The sequence below is a fragment of the Megalobrama amblycephala genome, linkage group LG7 (genome assembly GCF_018812025.1).
Source record: "Megalobrama amblycephala isolate DHTTF-2021 linkage group LG7, ASM1881202v1, whole genome shotgun sequence".
NCBI classification, from domain to species: Eukaryota; Metazoa; Chordata; class Actinopteri; order Cypriniformes; family Xenocyprididae; genus Megalobrama; species Megalobrama amblycephala.
Window position 1 is genome coordinate 35,243,267 of NC_063050.1, and position 25,346 is coordinate 35,268,612.

At 37.3% G+C, this 25,346-nt stretch overlaps 1 protein-coding gene across 2 annotated transcripts; it reads right to left on the bottom strand.

The window, feature by feature from the left end:
* Window positions 1-42: 42 nt before the first annotated feature.
* Window positions 43-21,514, bottom strand: arhgef38 (Rho guanine nucleotide exchange factor (GEF) 38). Of its 2 annotated transcripts, none has more exons than XM_048197205.1 (14): window positions 21,110-21,514; window positions 17,784-17,968; window positions 17,307-17,424; window positions 16,103-16,250; window positions 15,997-16,014; window positions 15,259-15,458; window positions 14,938-15,071; window positions 14,738-14,842; window positions 12,042-12,164; window positions 11,350-11,661; window positions 10,271-10,402; window positions 9,993-10,194; window positions 8,256-8,467; window positions 43-493 (listed from the first exon to the last, which is right to left on the bottom strand). In XM_048197205.1, the coding sequence occupies exons 1-14, from the start codon at window positions 21,333-21,335 to the stop codon at window positions 311-313; spliced, it is 2,298 nt and encodes a 765-aa protein (XP_048053162.1). In that variant the 5' UTR covers window positions 21,336-21,514; the 3' UTR covers window positions 43-310. The 2 variants fall into 2 exon arrangements, with proteins under 2 accessions (XP_048053162.1, XP_048053163.1); XM_048197206.1 differs by having other exon boundaries at window positions 21,159-21,296.
* Window positions 21,515-25,346: the final 3,832 nt, after the last annotated feature.

A 25,346-nucleotide genomic window follows, 5' to 3' on the forward strand; every position in this document is an offset into this window, starting at 1 on the left:
TAATTATGTGAAAACTTAGAATATTATTGAATGGCACACCACAAACAGACAAGGTAATTTGCATGATTATAAATATTTAATGAATCACATAAGATTTTATATATTAATATTACTATATACAATTAGTTAAAATAAATTTTTTTCTAATTAGCAACATGTCCATAATTTTATTTATATAGTTCAAGAAAACACTGTTGGTAGCATCATGTAGTGCAAAAATATTTGTGCAGGATTGGCCTTCATTAAGCAATTCATTTATAATTTTTCTTCCTTTAAATAAAAATATTATTAGAGACATTTAAAAAAAAAATTAGGCATATGACATCTTTCCAAGGTAGTTTGCTGGAACGTAGCCTCGTTGTCCATTAGATTCAGCGAGCCACCAGTCTTTGTTACCACCGAGGTCTGAAAACTGAAGGATACGAACATGCTGGTACTCCTGAAGCGTGAGCTCTTGTTCACAGCGTGCCTGGAATGCATAAACTGCATAGAACTGTGAAAAAAAGAGAAGTAAAATTAGTGTCTTACTGTTATTCTCTCTATCATTCAGCTTGACAACACCACAAATCAGGAAAACTGAACTTTAATTAATGATTAGATGTCATTTTAGTTTTAAACAGCAAAAAGCACTTTATTGCCACACAACAGCACAGTATCTGAAAATACGTTGGTCTCATTTGAAATAATGGTTTGTCTGTCCAGGACATATGACCAATAGATGGCGCTGTCTATTCATTCACAATACAAAATTTTAAACTCAATTGACCCTATTCACTCTTTGAGTCCTCTATATATCTTATTCTAAAGAAAAAAATGTTTTCATAATCTTTAATGAAAATGACTAACTTATCTGCCCCTGAAGGAGGGAACGGAGACGTTACTTCAATACTGACGTAATGGGGTCTCGCCTGGGAGCCCAATCACCTCCAAGTGGTACAAAATGAGCCAATAGGAATTGGCCAGTGAGATTTACATGCCAGGCCACACCCCCAGCATTCGGGTATAAATAGGACCGGCATACTCAGGAGCCGAGACAGGGAACCCAGCTATTCAGATTCAGGGCTATGACAAGGGGACGTAACGTCTCCGTTTCCTCCTTCAGGGATACAATGGTACATTAGTAACCTACGATAGGAATTTCCAGGATACAATAGTAACCTAGACGTTCCCATTCAGTCAGTCACGTTCGATGTTATGTTGATACTGATGTAATGGGGTCCCAATGGAAAACGCCATAGCAACTGAACCATGTTATGAGTGTTGGGGAAGATTCTGGCAAGCTGTGTGTGCCCAATGCAAGTGCTACCCCAGATGTCGTAACCTTCCAGCATCTGGAGTAAGCCCAAGGAAGTCTTCCAATTCCAGTGGGATGGAGCGGACAGGGCACTACTCAGGGGATGGTCGAATCTGCTGTTCCTTACTCCCGAGGAAGGGTGCTTCAGGACTCAATTCCCACATTTTCTCAGCCATGACCAAAATGCAAGGAAAGCGCTCCCAGTCCAATGGAAAAGTGCTCGTATTCCCTCGTCTGAGGGAGATGACACAGCAAGTGAGAACCCATGGCTATCTACTTGTAGACAGCACACGGGAGGACACCGGGTCCACTCAGAGATTATAAAACTTCACGAATGTGTTCAGTGTCGCCCAGCCCACAGCTCTGCAAATGTCCACCAAAGAGGTGCCGTGCAAGGAGGAAGCAACACCCAGAGTGAAGTGAGCTCTCACCCCGAGGGGGCACGGCTCGCCTTGGGACTGGTACACCAAGGCGATGACATTCACTATCCAGTGGGCCAACCTCTGTTTGGAGACAGCCTTTCCCTTCTGCTGACCTCCAAAGCAGACAAAGAGCTGCTCAGAGCTTCTGAAGCTCTGTGTGCGATCCACGTAGACATGCAGAGCACGAACAGGACAGCAACGCAAGGGCAGGGTCTGCCTCCTCCAGGGGCAACGCTTGCAAATTCACCACCTGATAGGGAGTGGTGGGAACTTTTTGGCACATATCCAAGCGGGGGTCTCAGGATAACTTGAGAGAAAGCCAGCCCAAATTCTAGGCACGATTTGCTGACCAAAAATGCTTACAGGTCCCAGACCCTCTTAAAGGAAGCGAGTAGCACGTAGCGACCTGAGCCCCTGCTGACTTCAAAGGAGGAGATGACAGGTGAGTTGTGACATGTGATAGACCACCTTGATGCGTAGACCACCTTGACGATTGATGTACGCTACGGTCGATGTGTTGTCCGTCCAGACCAGTACATGCTTGCCGTGCAGCAGCAGCCGAAACCGGCGCAGGGCAAGGAGTACTGCTAGCAACTCGAGGCAATTGATATGCCACTGCAGATGGGGTCCTGTCCAGGAGCCCGATGCAGCATGCCTGTGTTCGCATAACTGATCTCGAGAGTGAGCCAGGAAGGGTCAGTCATCAAGATAGTTCAAGATGCGAATGCCCACCTCCCTGAGCTGGGTAAGCCTCACGGCTGAGCCAGAATGGAGCACTGCTCGCAGGGGGATGTTCTTGGCGACAAGCAGACTGGACTATGGTCAGAATAGCTGCTTCTGAACTGTCTGGAACTGCTGTGCAATCCAATCTGGATGCAAACACCGCTGGAATCCGGCATCACACCTGCGGAGAAATCCCACAACGAGTTGCAAGCAATATAGCAATTAAAATTGCTGTAATTTGCTCAGAAATTTATTCTCAATAGAGGTTAATTGGAAAGAGCGATCGCTGTACAACCGCTCGGCTCCAAAGCAAAAGTATGAATGGAAGTGAGTATGCCGGTCCTATTTATGATTGGGCTACCAGGCGAGACCCCATTACGTCAGTATTGATGTAACATCGAACGTGACTGACTGAGAGGGAAATTCTTTTTTCTTCTAATGTAGTCAAGCTCATGTTGGCAAACAAAATATTAATATGATGTTAAGTGATGATTAAGTAGTATCATAGCCTAACATACTTCACCCCATCACAATTTAAATCCTCATGTATACATTATTTAGGTGATAAATATTCTTTTTCACTTAACATAATTTACAGTAAAGTAGTCAGAAAGACATGTTGTTCATGTTGTTTTTAAAGCTTGACATAAAGCAAAATTCATTGAAGTCCTTCAGGTATTAAGAATAATTATTATTTCTTTTTCTTAAGTCTAAACAATATTCTTAGATTTTCACTGTTTACACCTGGGCCCGTATTCTTAAAGATTAGAATCCTCTCAGAAAGCTCCTAATTTAGCTTAAAAATTTCTACATAAGAGTCTATAGCTTATGAGTGATTTGGGACCAATCTGAGAGTGAGGAAAAGACAAAAACTTCATCTTAGTGGGGAGGCAGGGCTGACCCCATTGCTAGGTATGACAGTCTTTTGAAGACTGTGATTGTTTGGTTGTCCAAGAAAGGGAAAAAAAATTGTACTTTTAAGTAGGTTTATTATAAAGAGTTCACTTTGAAATTACAGGCATATTTTTTCCTGTTTTACCGTACTCACACACACATATTATATGTATATGTATATATATAAATGTGGCGGCTGAAAACAATCGTCATTTAAATATCACGCCCCAAATTTTAGAAGCCTCGCCCTATAGTTTACAGAGAAACATAACCCGGCCATGAAGAGGAAGTAATCGCATGAAAAAGAAATTTATCTTACTCAAATAACACCCCTTAACCTCGTAATTGCAAGAAAAATTAATTTAAATAAAAATACCAGTAAATAAAACTAAATACTTAATTCAATGCACACAGACTGAAGTACTTTAAGTCTTTGGTTCTTTTAATTGTGATGATTTTGGCTCGCATTTAACAAAAACCCACCAATAATCTCAATAAATTAGAATACTTCATAAAAAAAAAATCATTTTTAGTGAATTGTTGGCCTTCTGGAAAGTATGTTCATTTACTGTATATGTACTCAATACTTGGTAGGGGCTCCTTTTTCTTTAATTACTGCCTCAATTCAGCATGGCATGGAGGCGATTAGTCTGTGACACTGCTGAGGTGGTATGGAAGCCCAGGTTTCTTTGACAGTGGCCTTCAGCTCATCTGCATTTTTTGGTCTCTTATTTCTCATTTACCTCTTGACAATACCCCATAGATTCTCTATGGGGTTCAGGTTTGGCGAGTTTGCTGGCCAGTCAAGCACACCAAAACTATGGTCATTTAAACAACTTTTGGTGCTTTTGGCAGTGTGGGCAGGTGCCAAATCCTGCTGGAAAATGAAATCAGCATCATTAAAAAGCTGGTCAGCAGAAGGAAGCATGAAGTGCTCTAAAATTTCTTGGTAAACGGGTGCAGTGACTTTGGTTTTCCAAAAACACAGTGGACCAACACCAGCAGATGACATTGCACCCCAAATCATCACAGACTGTGGAAACTTCACACTGGACTTCAAGCAACTTGGGCTATGAGCTTCTCCACCCTTCCTCCAGACTCTAGGACCTTGGTTTCCAAATTAAATACAAAACTGAAAAGTTTTGTATCTGAAAAGAGGACTTTGGACCACTGGGCAACAGTCCAGTTCTTCTCCTTATCCCAGGTAAGATGCTTCTGACGTTGTCTTTGGTTCAGAAGTGGCTTGGTACGTGGAATGTGACAGTTGTAGCCCATTTCCTGAAGACGTCTGTGTGCGGTGGCTCTTGATGCACTGACTCCAGCTTCAGTCCACTCCTTTTGAAGCTCTCCTAAGTTCTTAAATCGGCTTCACCTGACAATCTTCTCAAGCCTGTGGTCATTCCTTTCACTTGTACACCTTTTCCTACCACACTTTTTCCTTCCAGTCAACTTTCAATGAATATGCTTTGGCACAGCACTCTGCGAACAGCCAACTCTTTCAGCAATGACCCTCTGTGGCATACCCTCATTTTAGAGGGTCTTGATGATCGTCTTCTGGACAACTGTCAAGTCAGCAAGCTTCCCCATGACTTCTTTGGGGATTACTGACCTAAACCTAGTATTTATACCCTGAGAATGGTAATTTAATAGAACTTGAAATTAAATATTCTAATAATTTGAGATACTGATTTTTTGATTTTGATGAGCAGCAAGCTGTAATCATCAAAATGAAAACAAAAAAGTCAGGAAATATTTTACTTTATGTCTAATAAATCTAGAATATATTTAAGTTTTACTTTTTGAATTAAATTACAGAAAAAAATAACTTTTACATGATATTCTAATTTATTGAGATGCACCTGTATATAAAGTTGGTTATCTCACTCCACAGAAAATCCTTTAAATTTATTTTACTCAATACAGAAAAAGAACAAAAAATAAAAAGCTATATATAATAAATTGAAACACAAATTATGCTATAGTGGCATTCATTGTAAAGCAGAAAAGAATTTATTTAAAGCAAAACTGAATTGGGCTCACTAGCCTACCTCTCTCATTCGGGAAGAATTTCCATATTTGCGATGTAACATCTATTGGTTGCTGAACTACTGTTCATTATGTAAACAAGGCTTTGTTTCACTCTTGTTTCAATATCCACATAAAACATCATCCTTCACATGGGCAGAAATGTGTTGTGACTGGTACAGATGTATAGCGGACCATTTAAACTGAGCAGTATTAACTTTGTCTGCACTTTAGTTTGCTTATAAATGGCTGAAATGTAAAGTTAGTAATGCTAGAATTGATATTTTGTGTCTGCGTGTGTGAGTGAGGCGCCTGTGCGATCAATTGGATTTAATAAAATAAAGATAAATATTTTAAAAACATAAAAACGAATACAACGCGTCAAATGTGCGTGTACCAGCCCTACTTGATGCACAGTTTTTCTCTTTTGTTTTGTTAATCTCTTAATTATTTCAGTGAAATATATTTCGTGTAGTCCTATTATTTTATTCCTATATTATTTTGTTTTTCTCTGCTTTGCAGGTGCATGATGTGTGAATCCTAATGTTCTGTTTATGTTGCCATTTGTGCATGCAAAGCGAAATTCCTTGAAAGAAAATAAAAACAATTGGGATAGGCTATTTTAAGACACTCACCTATTCTAATTTAATTTTAATTTGACATTTTAATCGTGTCGTTGGTTTTTATGATCAGTTAGTGAGAGATTGTCGGTCAGGAAAATAATCCAAATGTTCTCATTACAGTTCTCCACCAGATTTACTATGCTCCACGCATGTTCCCGCTGACTCAAAAAATTGCGTACACTGCTGAGACTGACGTGGAATTTGATTGTAGCCACCGCTCACGTCCATATTGATAAATGCCAAATTTTGCGTGGAAACGAACGTACACCCAATTTTCTGTCGTACATTCGTTTGATAAATGAGGGCCATGGAGAGCAGCAGCAGCTTTCATTTCTGCTCTGATAGCCACAAAACCACAACGAACACGCTTAGTACGTGTTAGCAAATCAGGAATGGTGGGAGAACATTGTGCTTGGTATGTTTTTCGTCTTCAAACCAAACTTGGGTCTCCAGCGAGCTTAAAGGATTAATTCACTTTAAATTGAAAATTTCCCCAGGCTTTACTCACCCTCAAGCGATCCTAGGTGTATATGACTTTCTTCATTCTGATGAACACAACTGGAGTTATATTAATAAATATCCTTCCATATTCAACTTATGTAAATTTCGTAATTTTTTTCGTAATTTGAATACTGAAGGTGTAGGACATAGCATAAGCATTTGAACTGCGAGAGCTTTTCCCATAATGTTTATGCATTAAGTCAGTAGGTGGAGACTAAATGGTCTTTTGTGGCCGTTCGAACACATTTAACATCATGAGAGTCTATACAAGTAAGCAATCCGGTCGAATACATTTTCGACTACCTCTGGTTGAAAGCAGACAAGCTCAAAACGTTTTAGACCTCATTTACACCTGTATTTAGTGTTGTCCACTGTGATCTGATTGACCAAAGTGTGGAAATCAAAATTTAATTTTAAAACCAAAAATAAAATTAGAGTAATTAAGTTTGGGTAATTGAACTCTTTATGCTGTTCAGGGTGTTGTGTTCTCAGGTGATACATTAAGCCAGGCAACGAGGCACCTGTCAGTATTTCAGCCAAACAAATTATTGTGACTATGTTAATTTTTTGTCATGGTAAAGTGTGTCCACACTGCTGACATGTTTAACTTTTGTAGCTTATCCACGTTGTGTGCTTGAAATAGCCACATGAAAACGTGTCATCAGAGAATCACTAAATAGCATGTTAACTGTCAGTGTCCCAGTTGCGATATTGTAAAATACAGTATATATTTTGAATAAAATAAAAATTGTTTAGTACATTTGCTTTGCAGTAAACTTAGGCTATTATAACTTTTTTATACTTCAATTTTTTTAATGTGCTTTCACTTCTGCAATAATTTGTTTTCTTTAAAAAAATACAACCTTAGGTTTGTATTCCAAAGTATTCATTAATTACAACCATCTGGGTTCAGATATGCTCAAAAACAGGGGTGACAGTTAACAGGTCAAACATCACTGTTTTGGTCAATGATTTTGGCCCTCGAAAAACAATTTCGGCCAAAACAGTTTGTTTGTTTGTTTGTTTGTTTGTGTGTTTGTGTGATGTTTCGGGTGAATATTTTCAGTTGGCAAAATTTCAGGCTACGTCCACACGAAGCCGGAGCTTACCCTAAACCGATCTTTTTTTTCCTTGTCTCAAAAAATATCTGCGTCCACACGAAACCACTGAAACAACTCAAAATGATGTAGTATACATGCCAGACCATTATGTGGCGCTGTAATTCTGTCACAGAAATGCACTTAAAGCGAAGACTTGGAGCATGCGCATAAACTTTGCGCGCTGAATACAAACTGTAGCAAAGCTTAGAAATAACATTTTATTTTGGCTCAGTAGCTTCTGCAGCACGAACGCAAGCATGTAGAGTCTGCTATTGCTGTTGTTGGTGCTGTTTTGTGGTGTTAGCGTGTCTGACTAGGGTCGACACGTGGGATGATGACATCATCGTTTCAGAAAATATACGGATTGCCCCGTCCACACGAAAACGCAAAGACAGCGTTTTCAAATGTATCCACTCTGGGACCCGGTTTCAAAAAATAGCGGTTTCACCTTTCAAAACGCCGAATCCGTGTGGACGAAACGCCTATCCGATAAAAAAAATTGTGCGTTTTCACAGAAACGCGTCTCCGTGTGGATGGGGCCTCAGTCCATCACTTGTGCTGATATTTGGAAAAACAGCACTCTTGCTTGTGAAATTGACTACATATACTTTAAGGCTACACATACACACCGACACACACACAAACACACACACACACTTTCCATGTGTCTTACATATTGGTCCTCAGAGTGGTCTAGCTCATCCTGTGGTCCAGACTGAGGGGACATACTGTCTGAAGTGCTGTTCGGACTGAAGCTCCGCATACTACTGCTCCTGCTGCCTGAGATAAACAGACTTAGATTGTCAAAGTCATCTGGCCTGTCAGTCACCTCCCTCTGGGGGTTGTAGGATTTCAGGAATGAGGAGTACACATAGCCCTGCGTACCTAAACACACACACACACACACACACACACAAAGAGAAATGTCATTATCATCAGCGGGAGCCTGTTTAACCTAATAGGAGCAAAAGAATGACAGCTTTGTAAGACCATAAGAGTGAATGTGATCTCAGACAGATCAGTTTCAGGCCTCAAACTAATTTAATGAATTGTCTGAAGGAACATGGATTCCACCTTTCACATTTGTCTTTAATAATACAATTAAAATATCACTTTCATGACAAAGATAGAGTATTGATGATAAAAATTTTTTTTCTCTATATTGTGATATTTAAATATTTCAAGTAAAGATTTCAAGGGCTTTATTGGCTTAACTATTTTTTCTACTTCCAGTCATTGTTTTATCCCCCACTAACCAGAAACTACTTACAATAGTTGGAAATAGCCATAAAGTCACCTGACATAACAACCAGAACACTGGTCCTGTTGTGAAGCAACAGTCTCTGTGGATTTAATGAGAGGCTAGTTTATAGACATGTGATGAAAGAAAATCCTTATGGGATTTCATTACTCTCTGCCGTAAGGTTATGAAGCTCTACAGCAGATAGGATGCATACAAAATTTCCACCAGCCTTATTAATGCTTTAGTAAATGGTGTCTACTGTAAATATTTTGTTTACATGGTAAAATCTCATGTGGATTAATAGCGTAAGCATGGGCAAAAGAAAAAAAAAAAAAAAACTGGTAACACTATATTAAATTTCAATTTGTGAACGTTTGTTAATGCATTAGATTTCATTAAATAACAATGCACAAGAGTTTGTTACAGCATTAATCTAGGTTAATGTTATAATTTATAAATATAATATTGCTCATTGTTCATATTCATTCATAATACATTAGTTAATGTTAATTTATACAACTTGAAATGTTAAAATGTATTAATGTATGTAGAAATTAACATTAGTCAAGACTAATGAAAACAATAAAAGTATACATTTTAATGTAATGGCAGATACTGCATCAACAAATGTTAGCATATAGATCCCTATTGTAAATGTTACCTAGAAATTTGTTTAGTTTTGCATGCCAAAAACTTTTACATTAAAAAGTTACATTAAAGTAAAGACAGTCATGATGTTATGAAAGATTTCTATTCAGATTTCGAACATTCTCTTTCTTAAAGAACCGGGGAAAAAATGGTTTTCACAAAAATATTAAGTATAGCACAACTGTGATAATAATAAAAAAATGTTTCTTGAGCACCAAATCAACATATTAGAATGATTTCTTAAGGACTGTGTGACTGCTAATGGCTGCTGAAAATTCAGCTTAACCATCACAGGAATATATTAAAATAGATAACAGGGTTTTTTTTAAATCATATTTTCACAATATTACACATTTTACATAACTGATCAAATAAATGCAGCTTTTTGCGAGCACAACAAATGGTAGTGTACATCCAGACTATAAATATTTAAAACTTCCCTCTTTAAACACGTTATTACATTTCTTTTTCTTCTGAAAATAAATTAAAGTGTATTTGAACACACGTAAACAGACTTACTCCCAGTGTGTACTAGCCAGCGGCTGCTGCTTCCCATTGGGTCTTTGTCTTCCAGCAGGGCCACCAGCTCCCCCTCCAGCAGGCTGATGTCTTTTTCCTGACAGGCATTGCAGTTACGCTTGAGCTGATAAAGCCGATCCACTGCATACTCTTCCAGGAGCCAGGCCCTGTGCTCCTCGGTCTGTCTGGTGATCTCTGGGGCCTGAAGAGAATTTTACAGTCAACTGAGACCTTAATGGCAATGTGGGTTTACCCATATTTATCATTTGTAATCATACCATTTTCTTGTCCCGTTTCTCAAAGCTCACTTTGCGCTCCATCAACTTTTGGGAATTTTCTTTGAAGAATCCAAGGTTGCTTAGCTCCTCCATGATAGAATTTTGGACTTCACTCAAGCTCGACAAAGGAACCTGGATGGAATGAACAATGCAATGGTTAAAATGTCACATTAAACATCCATAACAAAATTTTGGACATACTGTAGATCAGTGATTCTTGACCAGGGGGCCTTGGGAAACTTCCACGGGTGCCCCAAAAAGTCAAATAAATGTAGTTATATTAACATAATCCTAATTAAAATGCTAAATAACACAAAACTGACATAATTTATTATTATTAAAACAGAAGTCCCAGAGGTACATATCAGATTAGATATGTTAGCCTTTGAATATTATCTTGGAGTCAAAAAAGTTGAAACCCAACATTGTAGATGAAACAACCACTGTAATGGTTAAAATGTTATACTACATATAGTCTTTTGAATATGCTTTATATTTATCTGCATTATTACTGTTTTACAGAGAGTATGTATCGAAGTATTATCATGTAGCCTACTGAACATGAATTTTTACGTTTCATGTTCTGTGGGAAGAGATACTTGTATGCCTAAAGATCCTTTATCCTTAGAATATAATAGGCTAATGGTTTTGGATAACACAAAGGTTGTAGGTTTGAATCCATGCATGGACCACAGAAGTAACCTGAGAAGTTGTAAAATCACCATTTTGCCCTTGGGCAGGACACTTAAAACTTGTTTTCCAAAGTGAAAAAAGGGCTCTGTCACTTTTCCTCATTTCTTTCCACACATGGCATGCAAGAAAAAAAAAAAACGTAAATTGTGTGCTTTGTTACTAATAAATTGTGCACACAATTTATAAATCAAGGGAACAAATTAGTAAATTGTGTGCATGATTTATAAACCAAGGGAACAAATTAGTAAATCGTGTGCACAATTTAGACTACATTTTTCTCCTGCATGTCATGTGTGGGGCTCTGTACATTTCAAAATGATTTTGGGATTTTTTTTTAAACAACATCATTATTTTTGGCATCATTTTTTCTACCTGCTTTAACTCACCGGTAGCTGGTGGACAGGCGGTTGGGCTGCATCCATCAGCTTTCTAATTAATTTCACTAAACAAATCAAGCAGTTGCTGAGGATTGTCCTGACAGCTCGGTTGAAGCATTGCAGCTCATCAAGCAGCTGGGCATTGAGGGCCTGGTAATCTCGTTTGGCCAGGCCCTGTTCCTCTTTAGAGGAACGGGAATCCAACTGGCTGCAGTAGTCCAACAGTTTATCGTAGCGCTTCTGTATCAGCTTCTGTGGTGATGCAAACATTCCCAGCAGGCTGGAGAGAGGAGCCAGAACCAAATGCTCCATATGATCTTTCTGAGGAACACAAACCAAGGAACAAATTTTTAAACTGGATCTAGGGTGGGAAAGCTGCTATTTGCAGGTGCAGACATTTAATAGATTTAGAGACCTTACAGACTAAATGCTTTGATATAAAAAAGGTAGCATAACAATAAAAGTGTGTATATGAAATGTGAAATAATTTAGTAAATCTCACTACATTCTGCATGATGGCTTTATGCTCATATTGTGTATTACCAGTTGTTTAGATGTAATTGTAAAGAACTTAGCTGATGATAAATATGATCATCCATGACTGTTTACGAATGATTCACAGTGCAGTTGCTGACAAGAACTGAAGTGAAATATTACTCCATATTTTATGCAAGTACACATGCAAGAGGGGAAACACTTACAAATTGTTTGTATGGGTCATTGCCATTCCTCTTTTGCTGAAAGCCATTTGTGTCTATTTTGTCTGGATCCTTCATTATAGTTTCTAGGTCTTGTGCATTTTGAACAGCAATGGATATCATCTCCTACAGTATAAAGAGAAATATGAAAACAGGACATAGTGTTTGTCTTTTATATAATTCAGGATAATTCAGGTCTTGGTCTATTGGTTAGAGAGTCAGATGGGTAACCCAATGGTTGCGGGTTCGAGTCTCAATACCGGCAGTAAATTACTGATGTGCCCTTGAGCAAGGCACCTAACCCCTAATCACTACTTGGGCGCCACAGCAAATTGGCTGCCCACTGCTCTGAGTGTGTACTACTCTGAGTGTGTAATACCACTACTACTAATTTGTGGGCACTAACTGGATGGGTTAAATGCGGAGGATAAATTCTGAGTATGGGCTACCATACTTGGCCTTCACATGTCACTTTCACTTTCTCTTTAAAAATTCCAGTAGTTTTAAGACCTAGATATACACTATATTGCCAAAAGTTTTGGGATGCCTGCCTTTATGTGCACATGAACTTTAATGACATCCCATTCTTAATCCGTAGGGTTTAATATGGAGTTGGCCCACCCTTTGCAGCTATAACAGCTTCAACTCTTCTGGGAAGGCTTTCCACAAGGTTTAGGAGTGTGTTTATGGGAATTTTTGACCATTCTTCAAGAATCGCATTTGTGAGGTCAGGCACTGATTTTGGCGAGAAGGCCTGGCTCACAGTCTCCGCTCTAATTCATCCCAAAGGTGTTGTATCGGGTTGACGTCAGGACTCTGTGCAGGCCAGTCAAGTTCCTCCACACCAAACTCGCTCATCCATGTCTTTATGGACCTTGCTTTGTGCACTGGTGCGCAGTCATGTTGGAACAGGAAAAGGGGCCATCCCCAAACTGTTCCCACAAAGTTAGACGCATGAAATTGTCCAAATTGTCTTGGTATGCTGAAGCATTAAGTGTTCCTTTCACTGGAACTAAGGGGCCAAGCCCAACCCCTGAAAAACAACCCCACACCATAATCCCCCCTCCACCAAACTTTACACTTGGCACAATGCAGTCAGGCAAGTATCGTTCTCCTGGCAACCGCCAAACCCAGACTCATCCATCGGATTGCCAGACAGAGAAGCATGATTCATCACTCCAGAGAACACGTCTCTACTGCTCTAGAGTCCAGTGGTGGCGTGCTTTACACCACTACATCCGACGCTTTGCATTGCACTTGGTGATGTAAGGCTTGGATGCAGCTGCTTGGCCATGGAAACCCATAAACCCATTCCATGAAGCTCTCTACGCACTGTTCTTGAGCTAATCTGAAGGCCACATGAAGTTTGGAGGTCTGTAGCTATTGACTCTGCAGAAAGTTGGTGACTTCTGTGCACTGTGTGTCTCAGCATGTGCTGACCCCGCTCTGTGATTTTACGTGGCCTACCACTTTGTGGCTGAGTTGCTGTTGTTCCCAATTGCTTCCACTTTGTTATGATACCACTAATAGTTGACCGTGGAATATTTAGTAGTGAGGAAATTTCACAAATGGACTTTGACAACCTGTCACAGTACCACACTTGAATTAACTGAGCTCCTGAGAGTGACCCATTCTTTCACAAATGTTTGTAGAAGCAGTCTGCATGCCTAGGTGCTTGATTTTATACACATGTGGCCATGGAAGTGATTGGAACACCTGAATTCAATGATATGGAGGGGTGTCCCAATACTTTTGGCAATATAGTGTATATTTAGAAATATAAAATATTAAGAAAACACCATTTAAAAGTTAAAGTGCTTTCAATGAATAGAAATGCAACTAAATTTACAGTATAATGTGGGGCTAGGACTTTTGGATGTTTTTTCAGATTTATGTAAAATTAATTTATGAGTCATTTATATATTTCTAAGACTTTATCACATATATATCTTATAGATAGATTACATATATTTTCTTCTTTTTTTTTTTTTGTCAAGGTGATTAAATCAACCGTTTTTAGGAACTGTTGAATAAATGCAATAATAGTATTTGGAATACAAAATGCCCCCTATATATAAAAAAATAAAATAAATAAAAATAAAAACACTACCCAAAACATTGTTAGTTTGGCACAGGAGAAAGATGGACAATACCTAGTGCAGCAGATTTTTCTAAAAATTAAAGGAAACATTTGTAAAGGGTGTGCTGACACTGACTGCTCTAATTACAATGGATATTCATTTGTGAAATATGTCTGTACTAACAGTGACATTCCAAATGTGCATTGTGCTGTTCTAAAAGCAAAATAATACAACAATACTTTAAATGTTATAAAAGATGTTTAAGGCAAGACACCACAGGTGAATAGGCTAAAAAATCTCCATATTTCCCCAGGTGATTAATCACAATATGTTAAGATGGTATTAAAATACAAATTAGGCATTATCTAAATAAGTATGCACTAATTTATTTATAATAAATTTTTAGAATAATTAATTTGAACATCGGATGAAGCCAGGTTCAAAATTCTGGTTTCATTTTGTTGGGATAGAGTTAAAGGTTTTTACAGTGGAGGTTTTGGGTATATGTAAGGGCTACTGAAGAGGAGATTTCTGGCTCAGTGCATGAGAAAAAACTATATAGTGTCTTTCCTTAATTGCGTCTATTTTTGTATACATAAATGTCATGTCTCTACATACCTGAGTATAGAGCAAGTAACAGCTGATGTTTTTCACTAGCTGTCTCACAGCTTTCTCAAGGCTACGGAAAAGTTTTTCTTCCTTGTCAAATGCTTCATCTCTCACCTGTGGAGAAGAGAAAAATCACAACAATACACATACTGCCTTTACAGAGACCTAAGTAAAAACGTGGTTATTTTTTGCATCTTTTGTTAAAGTACCTGTGGCTCAACACCAGTAAGAATCTTAAAATAGCTTGTCAGGCGGTCAGATTTCTTCCTGATAGAATGAATGTTGAACTTGTTGAGTTTAACCCTCAATGAGGTTTCATCATCACTCCTCTTGTACTTCAGCACTGAAACAACACAAGTGTCATATATACTTGAAAACTTCCAGAGCAAAATAGGTGAGTTTTATAGACATGCACGGTTGCTTTAACCCAAAATACTTTCTGAACTACTGTATGTTTGCACTATTGGACAACTTGCAACCTGAATATGTATATTTGATATAGTTATTACAAGGTCCTGTATATGTCTCACCTATGTCTTTCCTCCTCTTAAACTCATTAATGTTAATGTTAATGATCTTCACAGTGGTCAGAGCTTCCTGTAAGGGCCTGTTGTCAGGGTGGTCCGTGGGTGTGGCACTCCACAGTTCAGCCAATAGCAGCGGGTATTTCATCACGCGCTGCACTGGTTTAATGAGCAGAGAGCCCATGTCAAGTAAATTGGGCTTCCCTCTAAAAAATAACATTGAATGAAGAACAACTATTCAGATTTGGTGCACTCCACTTGGTTCAATATATACAGTCTGTATAAAATACTTTTATGAGGTTTCTGTAGCTAAACTGGTAGAGCATGATGCTAGCAACAACAAAGTCACAGGTTCGATTAACGCATAGATTGAATACATTATAATTTGCATTGAGAACTAACATGTCTGTTAACATGTCTATAAAGTAACATTCAGTAATACTGTATTTTACAGTGTCATAGTTACACATTACTACATGTACTTACTATAGTAATAACAGTAAATTATGCATAGTTACAAGTAACTAACCCTAAACCAAACCCTAACCATAACTGTAACTCTATAGTAAGTATGTAGTTAATTAATAGTAGGCTACTCAGTACTTATTTGAGTAATTACAATGTAACTACGGCACTGTAAAATAAAGTGAAACCTTACATTTATGTTTATAATTATAAAATGTCTGAATTTTCACTATTCTATATTATTTATGACAGTGTTTAAATCAGAAATTGCATACTCACTCCTGGTCATATATTTTCCTGTAAGAGAAGAGACAACAAATCATTATTGTACACTTCAGAGCCAAAGGGCTTATATCTAAGAGATAAATGGAGTTAACGTCTTTACTTGAGTGCTGATATACATCTTCTAAAATGCTGCTGAATGTCCTCCTGCGCTTCATAAGACTTGAGTGAAGCATTAGCCTCGTCGTGATGATAGCAGTAAATTTTGTATACCTCCTCTATGACAGCCTTGGCTTGGATAAATACTTCTCCTAAAAAAGACAAAGTGGTCTATAAAGTGAAGAAATATATAAAGTGTAATGAAGTCACAATATATGGTATAATTTTTTACATTTGTGGAAAAGTTTGAAAAATCTTCATATACCTTTTAATAAAATACTTTAATAATAATTTAACTTAGTTTTTTATTTTAAAACCGCATATTAACATTATTTTTATTGTTTTTTTAAAGTTCATTAATAATTAGTTTAACAATAAACACTAATAAATTAATCCTAATTTGTAATGTCAGTCATTCAATAACATATAGCCAACATTTGCGTTAGTTAATTTAATCTATCTATCTATCTATCTATCTATCTATCTATCTATCTATCTATCTATCTATCTATCTATCTATCTATCTATCTATCTATCTATCATGGCAACCACATAGCAACCACCCAGAACACCATGGCAAACGCATAACAACCACACAAATCACCCTGGCATCATCCTAGCAACCAGCCAGGGTACACAAGCAACTGCATAGCTACACCTCAGCAACCACCCCGAGTACCCTAGCAACCGCAAAGCAACACCCTAGCAACCACCCAGAATACCTTAGCAACCGCATAGCAACACCCTAGCAACCACCCCGAGTACCCTAGCAACCGCATAGCAACACCTTAGCAACCACCCCGAGTACCCTAGCAACCGCATAGCAACACCTTAGCAACCACCTCGAGTACCCTAGCAACCGCATAGCAACACCATAGCAATGACCTCGGTTACCTTAGCAACCGCATAGCAACACCTTAGCAACCACCCAGAGTACCCTAGCAACCACCCAGAGTACCCTAGCAACCACCCTGAGTACCCTAGCAACCACGCTGAGTATTAGTTTGATCTATCTATCAAACTAAATCTATCTATCAAACTAAATCTATTTAATAAAACTTAAACTTTCAAACTTCAAACTTTTAAAACTACTTCAAACTTTCTGGACTGGCTTTTTCAAGCCAACTTAAAGTTTGTCTTCAAACTTTTTTATCTAGTTTAATGCTTGCAAGTTGAATATGCCTATTTCAAATACATTTTAAATTTACCTATGAGTTGTGTTTCAGGATCAGGGTCAGCTATGGCATCTTGTAGCCTTTGGAGCAGATCAGCAGAGAGATCACACACAGACTCAATGTTGGTGAACAGTCGATCCACATCCACCACCTATAACAAACCCATCAGACCCCAAAATAGCAAGTTTAGTAGATGCTTAACAGAAATGCACTACACATCATAATGAGAAATTTATAATTCAAATAAGTATATCAAATAAGTTATTTGTTATGTGGCAACACTATATATTGATCAGAATGTATTTTTGTAGTATTTAGTGATAACAAAAATCCTCTATACCTCTATGGTGATTATTTGATGATTACAAATCTAAAAGTGTTCTACTTATGCATTTAAAAGATAGTGTGTTTGTAATGGCCCAGCTGACTAGTGCTTTAGGTTGCACTTGATATAATGTTTAATACAGACAGAATTTTCATTTCAGAATATATCTGTAACTGTGAACATGCCTGAGCAGCTCTCAGAGGAAGCAGAACCTCACTTATGCAGAGCTCCAAGTCCTTCTGATAATCTGCCTCTGTCCTAACCAGCTCCTCAATGACCTTTGACCTTTTTATCATCTTCCTGTAGCGGATCTCTTCTGGATCCATGGCTGGGGATGTGGGTGAAGAGAGATCATGTGGGGACATTTTCTCTGATGCGAGGATGAAAAAAAAGGGAGATGAATTATGGAGTTCAGATTTTACATATATTGTAAATAATGTCCTGTTAAATTTTCAGTAAAAAAAAAAAATGCATCTGTGGTTGCCAAAAAAAAACATGGTGACAATGTTTTGGGTATTTTGGAATTGCGTTTTGTTGCCTGTATATTTTTACAACTATCAAATATACAACTACATGTATACTATATATAGTATATAACTATATAGAAGGGTATCTTACTGTTAACCGATTAATAGTTTTTACTGTCACATTTTATATATATATATATATATATATATATATATATTTTACAGTGTACTAGATTATTATTAAATAATAAAAAAAAAAAACATGCAAACATGTAATTAAGCCCTTAAACTATTTTTCATATTTGGCTCTATCCAGGATTTAAAAAAAAAAAAAAAAACTGACCTAGACTATTATTCTATAACAATAATTTAATTATTAGTTTTTCTTATAATCTCATAATTACATGCAATTAAGTCTTTTCAGTGGTGTAATTCTTATATTGAGTTATGAATCATCAAAATAGAATATTAGCTATCTAAATAGAATATTAGCTATCTAAATAAGATTAAAAATTAGGTATTGCTGCTAGCAATATGAAAGTTAAACAAAGCAAGTATGTACTCATGGGAAGTGAGATGATTCTTTGTTTCCTGATCACCTCCATATGACACTTCCTCCTTACAGAAAGAGACAGAGAGACGCTACAGGCAAAGGTGGGGCCAGGTGTCATATTACTTTTTGGCACAGTGATGCAATGCTGAATAAACCTGTCTAGGCCTTTTATTTCTTTTAGTGCCTGCACATCTCAAACATACAGATTTGGTTGGTGTTTAAACAGACTAATAATTAGACCACATTTTAATATTTTTAGATGTAAATAAGGAAATGACTACAATAATGTGAGGAATTCCCGTAATTACATGTCTAAAATGATCTAATCACACACTTCACGTTTATAAATTCAGCAGCTTTAATTACCCAGGAAACAAAACTGTAGCTTATTATGTGTGAAAAAAATATGCAGTGCACAGATATTATTAGAGGAGCAAGCCTTAGACAAAGAGTTTGGTTATGACAATAGAAGAGTTGTGTTTCACTCATTCCACTCTCACAGAATCATATGACAAATCTCTGCCCTATAAATCACCAAAACATGTACTGTACATCTTGATGCAGAATAAATTGAAACATGCCACCAATCTTAAGATAATACAGTGAATTCAAGATTCCTCATAGCAAATGTTTCATCAGTATTCTCTAGTAAACCTGCATTTTGACTGGCTGAGCAATTTAGACTGGCAAAAGGTTCTCATGAAAAGAAAACACAAAGCCTTTCACAAGACTTTTCACTGAAGGCCGGCTAATGGAAACCTGTGCCACACTGAACAGATCACATTTCTACAGGAAAATGTAACCTGACTGAACTCAAGCTTGGAGATGTGCCTTGAGCTCAGTGTGAGTGTTGATTTAGCTCCAGTGCTTTTGTATTGCATCAATAATTATTTGCCTATTTCCTTTGAATTATTTTCAAATTTGAAAGCCTCAAGCAAGACTCCCATCCTACCTTCTCCGCTTGGTTTGGCTCACTAACACAAAGTAAACATACAGGATCCAAACACATCGTTTATACACACACAAGTGGAACCTGCCCTACAAGTGCCCATTAAGAGCTTGTATCTCATATGATCAAGTGTTTGCTTTGGACATTTTTTTTTTCTTTTGGGAAAGACATTTATACAGTCATACTAATTTGCTAACACGATATTCTTGTTTTAGTCAATCTGTTGTTTTATTATGCAGCATGATGTCCAAGTGATCCAGAACATGATTTCAGTTTTATGAGCATTTCCTGTTCAGGGATCAACATTTCCTCAATGATGTCATCATATTTGACTTCAAATGAGCCATATGACATACAGCTGGCCATCAATGGCATACATTAAATGTCTCAAAATTAAGAATCAAATTATTAAAATGGATTACATCACTATGTTGGAACCAGGTATATTAATAACTAAAAGAAGTTAATTTAACAACTAATATGACTAAAATTGAAAGGTTTTGACAATGATTTTAAAATCTCATTGCTAATGCTTCAACACATACAGTAAGAAACTAAAACTGCTGACATATTCCTTGTTGTCAGCGTTTCAGACACATGCTGTTTGTTAAGTGAAATTCAATACATAAAATTGTTTGTTTGCCTTTTAAAGATTAATTGTGAAGTCTCAGAATTCTCCTTGACATGATTTGAATGTATGACGACACATTTTGTTTATATAAAAGCTATTGTCTGAAAACTAAGAAGCTTGTATGACAAGACTGTCCTCATAGCTGTGAGATGTCCTCAATGTCATGACTTGGCAGCCCTGAAAGGCTTCATTCCCTGTTCAGTGGAGGCTGTTAAACTAGTTTTTCTGTCAGCTGATGTCATTCTCATGTTAAGATTCTGATGACATTGACATATCATCACAACCAGAATGTGACATGTTCACAAGAAAATGAGTGAATGAATGAATGAATAACTTAATATTTCTTATAATATTTCCTACTCCTTGAGTTAAAAGCTGTAATAATGCAAAAAGAGTGCAATGCGGAATAAACCAGTTAAATATTAGTAGATAGCAACTTCCTGATAAAGTAAACAGCGTAGGCACTGTGGCTGAGCTTGTTTACGACTGTTCCACAACCATGTTCAGCACTGTGGCCGAGGTTCAGTTTGCATATGTGACATCAGTCCAGTGGGAATAGATCTCTCTCTGTAATGTAACAACGCAACAGGTGCTAAGCATCAGCACACACATGCCCTTTTTCTTTTTTTTTTTAACTTTTAGTTCACTCCATACAAAGATCTAATGGAATTTGAGATGGGAGGCTTTAAAAGAGTATAATTAGTATACAATCAAGTATGTGCTAACCTGCTGCTCTGCAGGATGTAAAAAAATTGGTGACAAGTTAAAAACGTGTTGCTGTTAGCATAACAAAGGTCCTTCTGAGGTTATCAAGGCTTTACTACAGAATTATCTGATGTTTAACCACTATACAAACACAACTTCATACAAATTAGCTGAAGAATTCTATCCAGTTTGTGAGGAAAAATTACCTTTAAGTTTAGCATTATACTCTGTCTTGTCAGAATAGCTCCTTCTCACCAAGGTTGCGATGCTGATGTCACCTTTGGAAGCGTCTTCATCCACAATAGTATCTGTCTTCCTCCTTTCCAGATATCTTGTGAAAAGTCTATTTCTCCTTTTAATTCCTTTGTCCTTCTCTTTTCTCTCCACCTTTTCATTCTCTCTGTCATTCCCACTGGCCTGGTTGGGATCCATGTTGACCCCTTTCTGCTCCCTCTTGTTTGGCTGTCTGGAGTAGAGGTGAAAGAGAGAGGAGAGTCTGGGAAGAGGAACAGGTGCAGTGTTGCTTCTATTGCTGTGTACACTAACTCCATGCAGGTAAACCCTCCCTCTCTTCTGTTTCCGCCATACCTGCCTCAGGAGAGCTGTAGCCACACCTCCTTCACTTCTCTCTTTATAAAAAAGACAGACATGAATCTAGAGATGAAGGATTCTGGTCTTTTGGGAGTCTGGTCTCCCTTAAGGTGATGATAGATGGAATAAAATGTGTTTCACACAGTGTAATATCTTACAGAGTGACTTGAATTTGCAAGACAGCATTTGCATACCTGTTGGACTTGTGGAATATGACAAATAACGAGAGCATCAGACCGGCAGCAATCCAAGACACAAGCAATAAGTCTAATAAGTATTTGTCTATCTACCTATCTATCTACACAATCTACGTATTTTTTAAATATAGTTAATAAGCATACCTTTACAAAAATTTGTGCATGTCAGAAGTATGTGAGAAGCTTAATTCATTTAGACTATTGGAAATATTGTTTCGGATGGGTGCAGATAGAGTTAATATTAAACAAGAAGGAGGGTCTGATGACTTAACTTGAAAGGGCATGACAAAGGTCGCCATATCAAACAAGCCTGTAAAGTTTTCGATTTGTGTCAACATTTACAAAGCATTACGACAATGCTGGTTCATATATCAACATTAAGACAAAATGCGTAAACCCCATGACATGTCATGTGACAGAGAATCTGTGGGCTTTTATATAAGACTTCTGTTTTATTCAGAATATTATTTTAATAGATCAGCTATTTCTTAGATTTGAACAGATTATGCTCTCAAAACTCAAATGTACCTTAATCAGAGATGGTTGTCGAATCATTTTAACTCTGACTAACATGAATGACTACATTCAGGGACAGCTGTGTATTTCTGTAAAAATAGTCAAAAGTTTCCCATATACAGCGATGTGAATGTATAATTTACCCTTCATTCAGATGAAATATGGTTAATCTGGAACTATGAGCTACATAACAATGTAGCCGGGGTGGTGTAGATAAAGAATGAGTGGATGCATTTATCTGCCCATTACAGAGAGAAACAGGATAATAATGAGTTTATTTGGAATATTCAACAGTTGTGTTGGGTAGACTACTGGTATGGATGAACCAAAAAAAAAAAAAAAAGAAAAAAAATCCTTAAATCCTCTGAAAAATAGCATATGCTAGTGCTAGTGATGGAAATGACTTTTCCACCATATACATAATGAGGAATTCATTTACTGTACATCCAAATAAGAGAGCAGATAGATAGAGAACAATATTTACGATGATGTCAGGGAAATTAACTTATATATAAACATCAGGTTGAAAATCCTTGAAAGCATTATTGAATTGGCAGTTCTTTCTGCAAGGGTCTCACAGTCTCCAACAATGAAAGAAAGATGTAAGAATTTGCACTCTCAGAAATATTGTGCAAAAATTAGTGGTAGTCACTATAGGGCAATACCCTTAAAGGGACAACTTTGAACCTTATTTACCCTAAGAGGTTCATAGTAGAAAGTTGTACCTGTAAAATTTTTTGACAGTGCATTTGCATTTTAGAACATTCAGTCATAAGAAAATATTCCTTTGTTGGAAATTAATGAGTCTTTGTTATGGTGGAAACTTCTCTGCAGAGCTTTACATTTTCAAGTGCTGTAGGTGACTGATAGGTGAAATGATTTTGCACAGCTCTCTCATTCAAGTCATAGAGGTAATTCTACATTAAAGAAAAAATAAATGCTATGGCATAAATGTCTAAATTTGGCCAGTTCAGTCAAGTCATGTCTTCCACAGTGCATTTACTTTAAACAAAAAATTCTGTCACCATATACTGACTCTTTAGTTGCTTAAAAGCCAAAACTTCTTTTTTTATTATTAAAAAAATATTTTAGGACAAGATTTGAATCTGAGTCCTGAGAGTAGACAAGTTAAAGTAGCATAGTTTAATGAGGTTTTTGTAAGAAGTTAATTAAACTATTTTTTTTATTTTGTATTTATTTGTTGTTGAGTCTTTGAGTCTAAAGGCAATTAACCACTAATTTTATTTTTTTCTGAAGGAAAATATACATTTTTTGTACTGATGACATAATAAATAAAGATAAATCTTTATTTCACAGAAGTTATAAACTTTGCTTTTTCCTGTCATTTGTGGTAACTGAACTCTCCTGTTACTGTTAATATGACTTGTGTCACAGAGACGGTCTCTGTGGCTCCCTCCGATCACCACCTGAGGGCACCCTCACCGGAGTACTAATCACCTCATGGACTACATTTCCCACACCACGTACCTGGACTGATTACTCAGATACGCCCACACACACCTGTTCCTTATCCCACAGACTTTAAAAGACTCTCACAACCCATCATGCTTCGTGAAGTCTTGTTTTGCCCTGCTGACAATTCTGAGCGGTTTCCCTTGTGTATTGATCTCTTGTGTATGACCTTGGCCTGCCTTGAACCTTTGTACCCTGTTTGCTGCCTGTCCTGTGAATTCTCTGCCTGGATATTGACTACCCCTGTCTCGTTTGCCGCCTGCCCTGATCTACTGCCTGGTATTGTTTCTGATTCAGCCCTGTCTACCATATTGCTGTCGCTGTTGTCTGACCCTTGCCTGTACAACTACGATTTCCTAATAAAGCTGCAAATGGATCTCCCTGAGTCTGCCGCCTCGTCACAATTTGTTTGATTTGATTTGTTTGAACTTCCTTAAAGATTATATGCATTATGTGCCATACTTCTGGACTTTTTCTCCTTTCTTTTTTTCTTGTATACACTTTTTTTTTTTTTTTTTTTTTTTTTTTTTTTTTTTTTCTGTCAAAATGACTTACTCACCATGTGTCTTCATTTCATTATAATGAACTTCTTTCTTCATTATGTCCAGTTTTACTAGAACAAATAACAAGTCAAGGCTCTTCTTAATTTGTGCTACAGCTGAACTTGAAAAAGAGAGAAAGGAAAAACTCTTCATAGCTACAGTGACTTGGTAACAAATCTGTCTAAAGTTGTATGATTATGATTAACATTCTATTCCCAGAGAGTGTGCCTGTGTAATGAATCATGCATTGAATATGTATTGGTGCTATTTGGAAATTCATGCTGCCATTTGGTTGTTTATATTTTTTGGCTATGTTTAAACAGCAATTTCAATATAAGGATGAACACAATTGAGTCTTTAGGATTCTTTTTATATTGAAACATGTTGTGAGGTATGTTATCTTTCTACTTTACTGCACCACTGGATGTGGTTACAGCTAATGATCAGCTTTATAGAGGCTTAAATTGACATACTATATTTGCACAGATTGGTTGCCTTTAATCTTTAAAAACCTGCAAGTCTTTCTCGTGTTTATTGCCTACCTTGAGTGCATTTATATGAGATTAAAATACATTATATCATGAGTGTGGATCATATTTACAAATAATGGTAGAAAATTCAGAAATCTAAAATTAATTCACAAATAATATTAGATGATTTACAAATAAAGTTTCAAAAAATAAAAAAGGAACATGTATAATAAACACAAAATGGGTAAATACTGGTAAAGTGTGTCACGGTCACTATCTGTCTCACCGTCCCTGAACTCCATTTCCCAGCATTCCTCCTGATCCACACCTGCACCCAGTCAGCTCATCATCTCATGCATTCCCTGCACCTGCACATAAACCTGCTCAATAAACCTGCTGTCTTTTGTACCACTTACCACTGTGTCCCTTGTCTATCTGTTGACAGAAGACCAGACCAAAACATATGGATCTTGCAGCGGTGAATACCATCCTGACTAAGGACCGCCTGTGCGAACTGTGGCAGAATGGCAGGCCTTTGGAGAGGTATGTGTTTCTTGAGCTTTCCCATCAGGTGAGCTGGCTTGATGCCTCCCTCAGTGCCTGTTTTCTGATGGGACTGGATAAGAATGCTATTCGTTATAGCGAAACTGCTTG

What these genes read in the sequence shown, in the direction of transcription:
- arhgef38 (XM_048197205.1), bottom strand. Translation starts at nt 21,335, where the DNA reads ATGGATCCCAACCAGGCCAGTGGGAATGACAGAGAGAATGAAAAGGTG. An exon ending in GTTACTTGCTCTATACTCAG is followed by an intron (nt 12,165 to 14,737) that starts GTATGTAGAGAC and finishes TTTATACTGTAG; the next exon opens with GAGATGATATCCATTGCTGT. An exon ending in AGAAACGGGACAAGAAAATG is followed by an intron (nt 10,195 to 10,270) that starts GTATGATTACAA and finishes AATTCTCTTCAG; the next exon opens with GCCCCAGAGATCACCAGACA.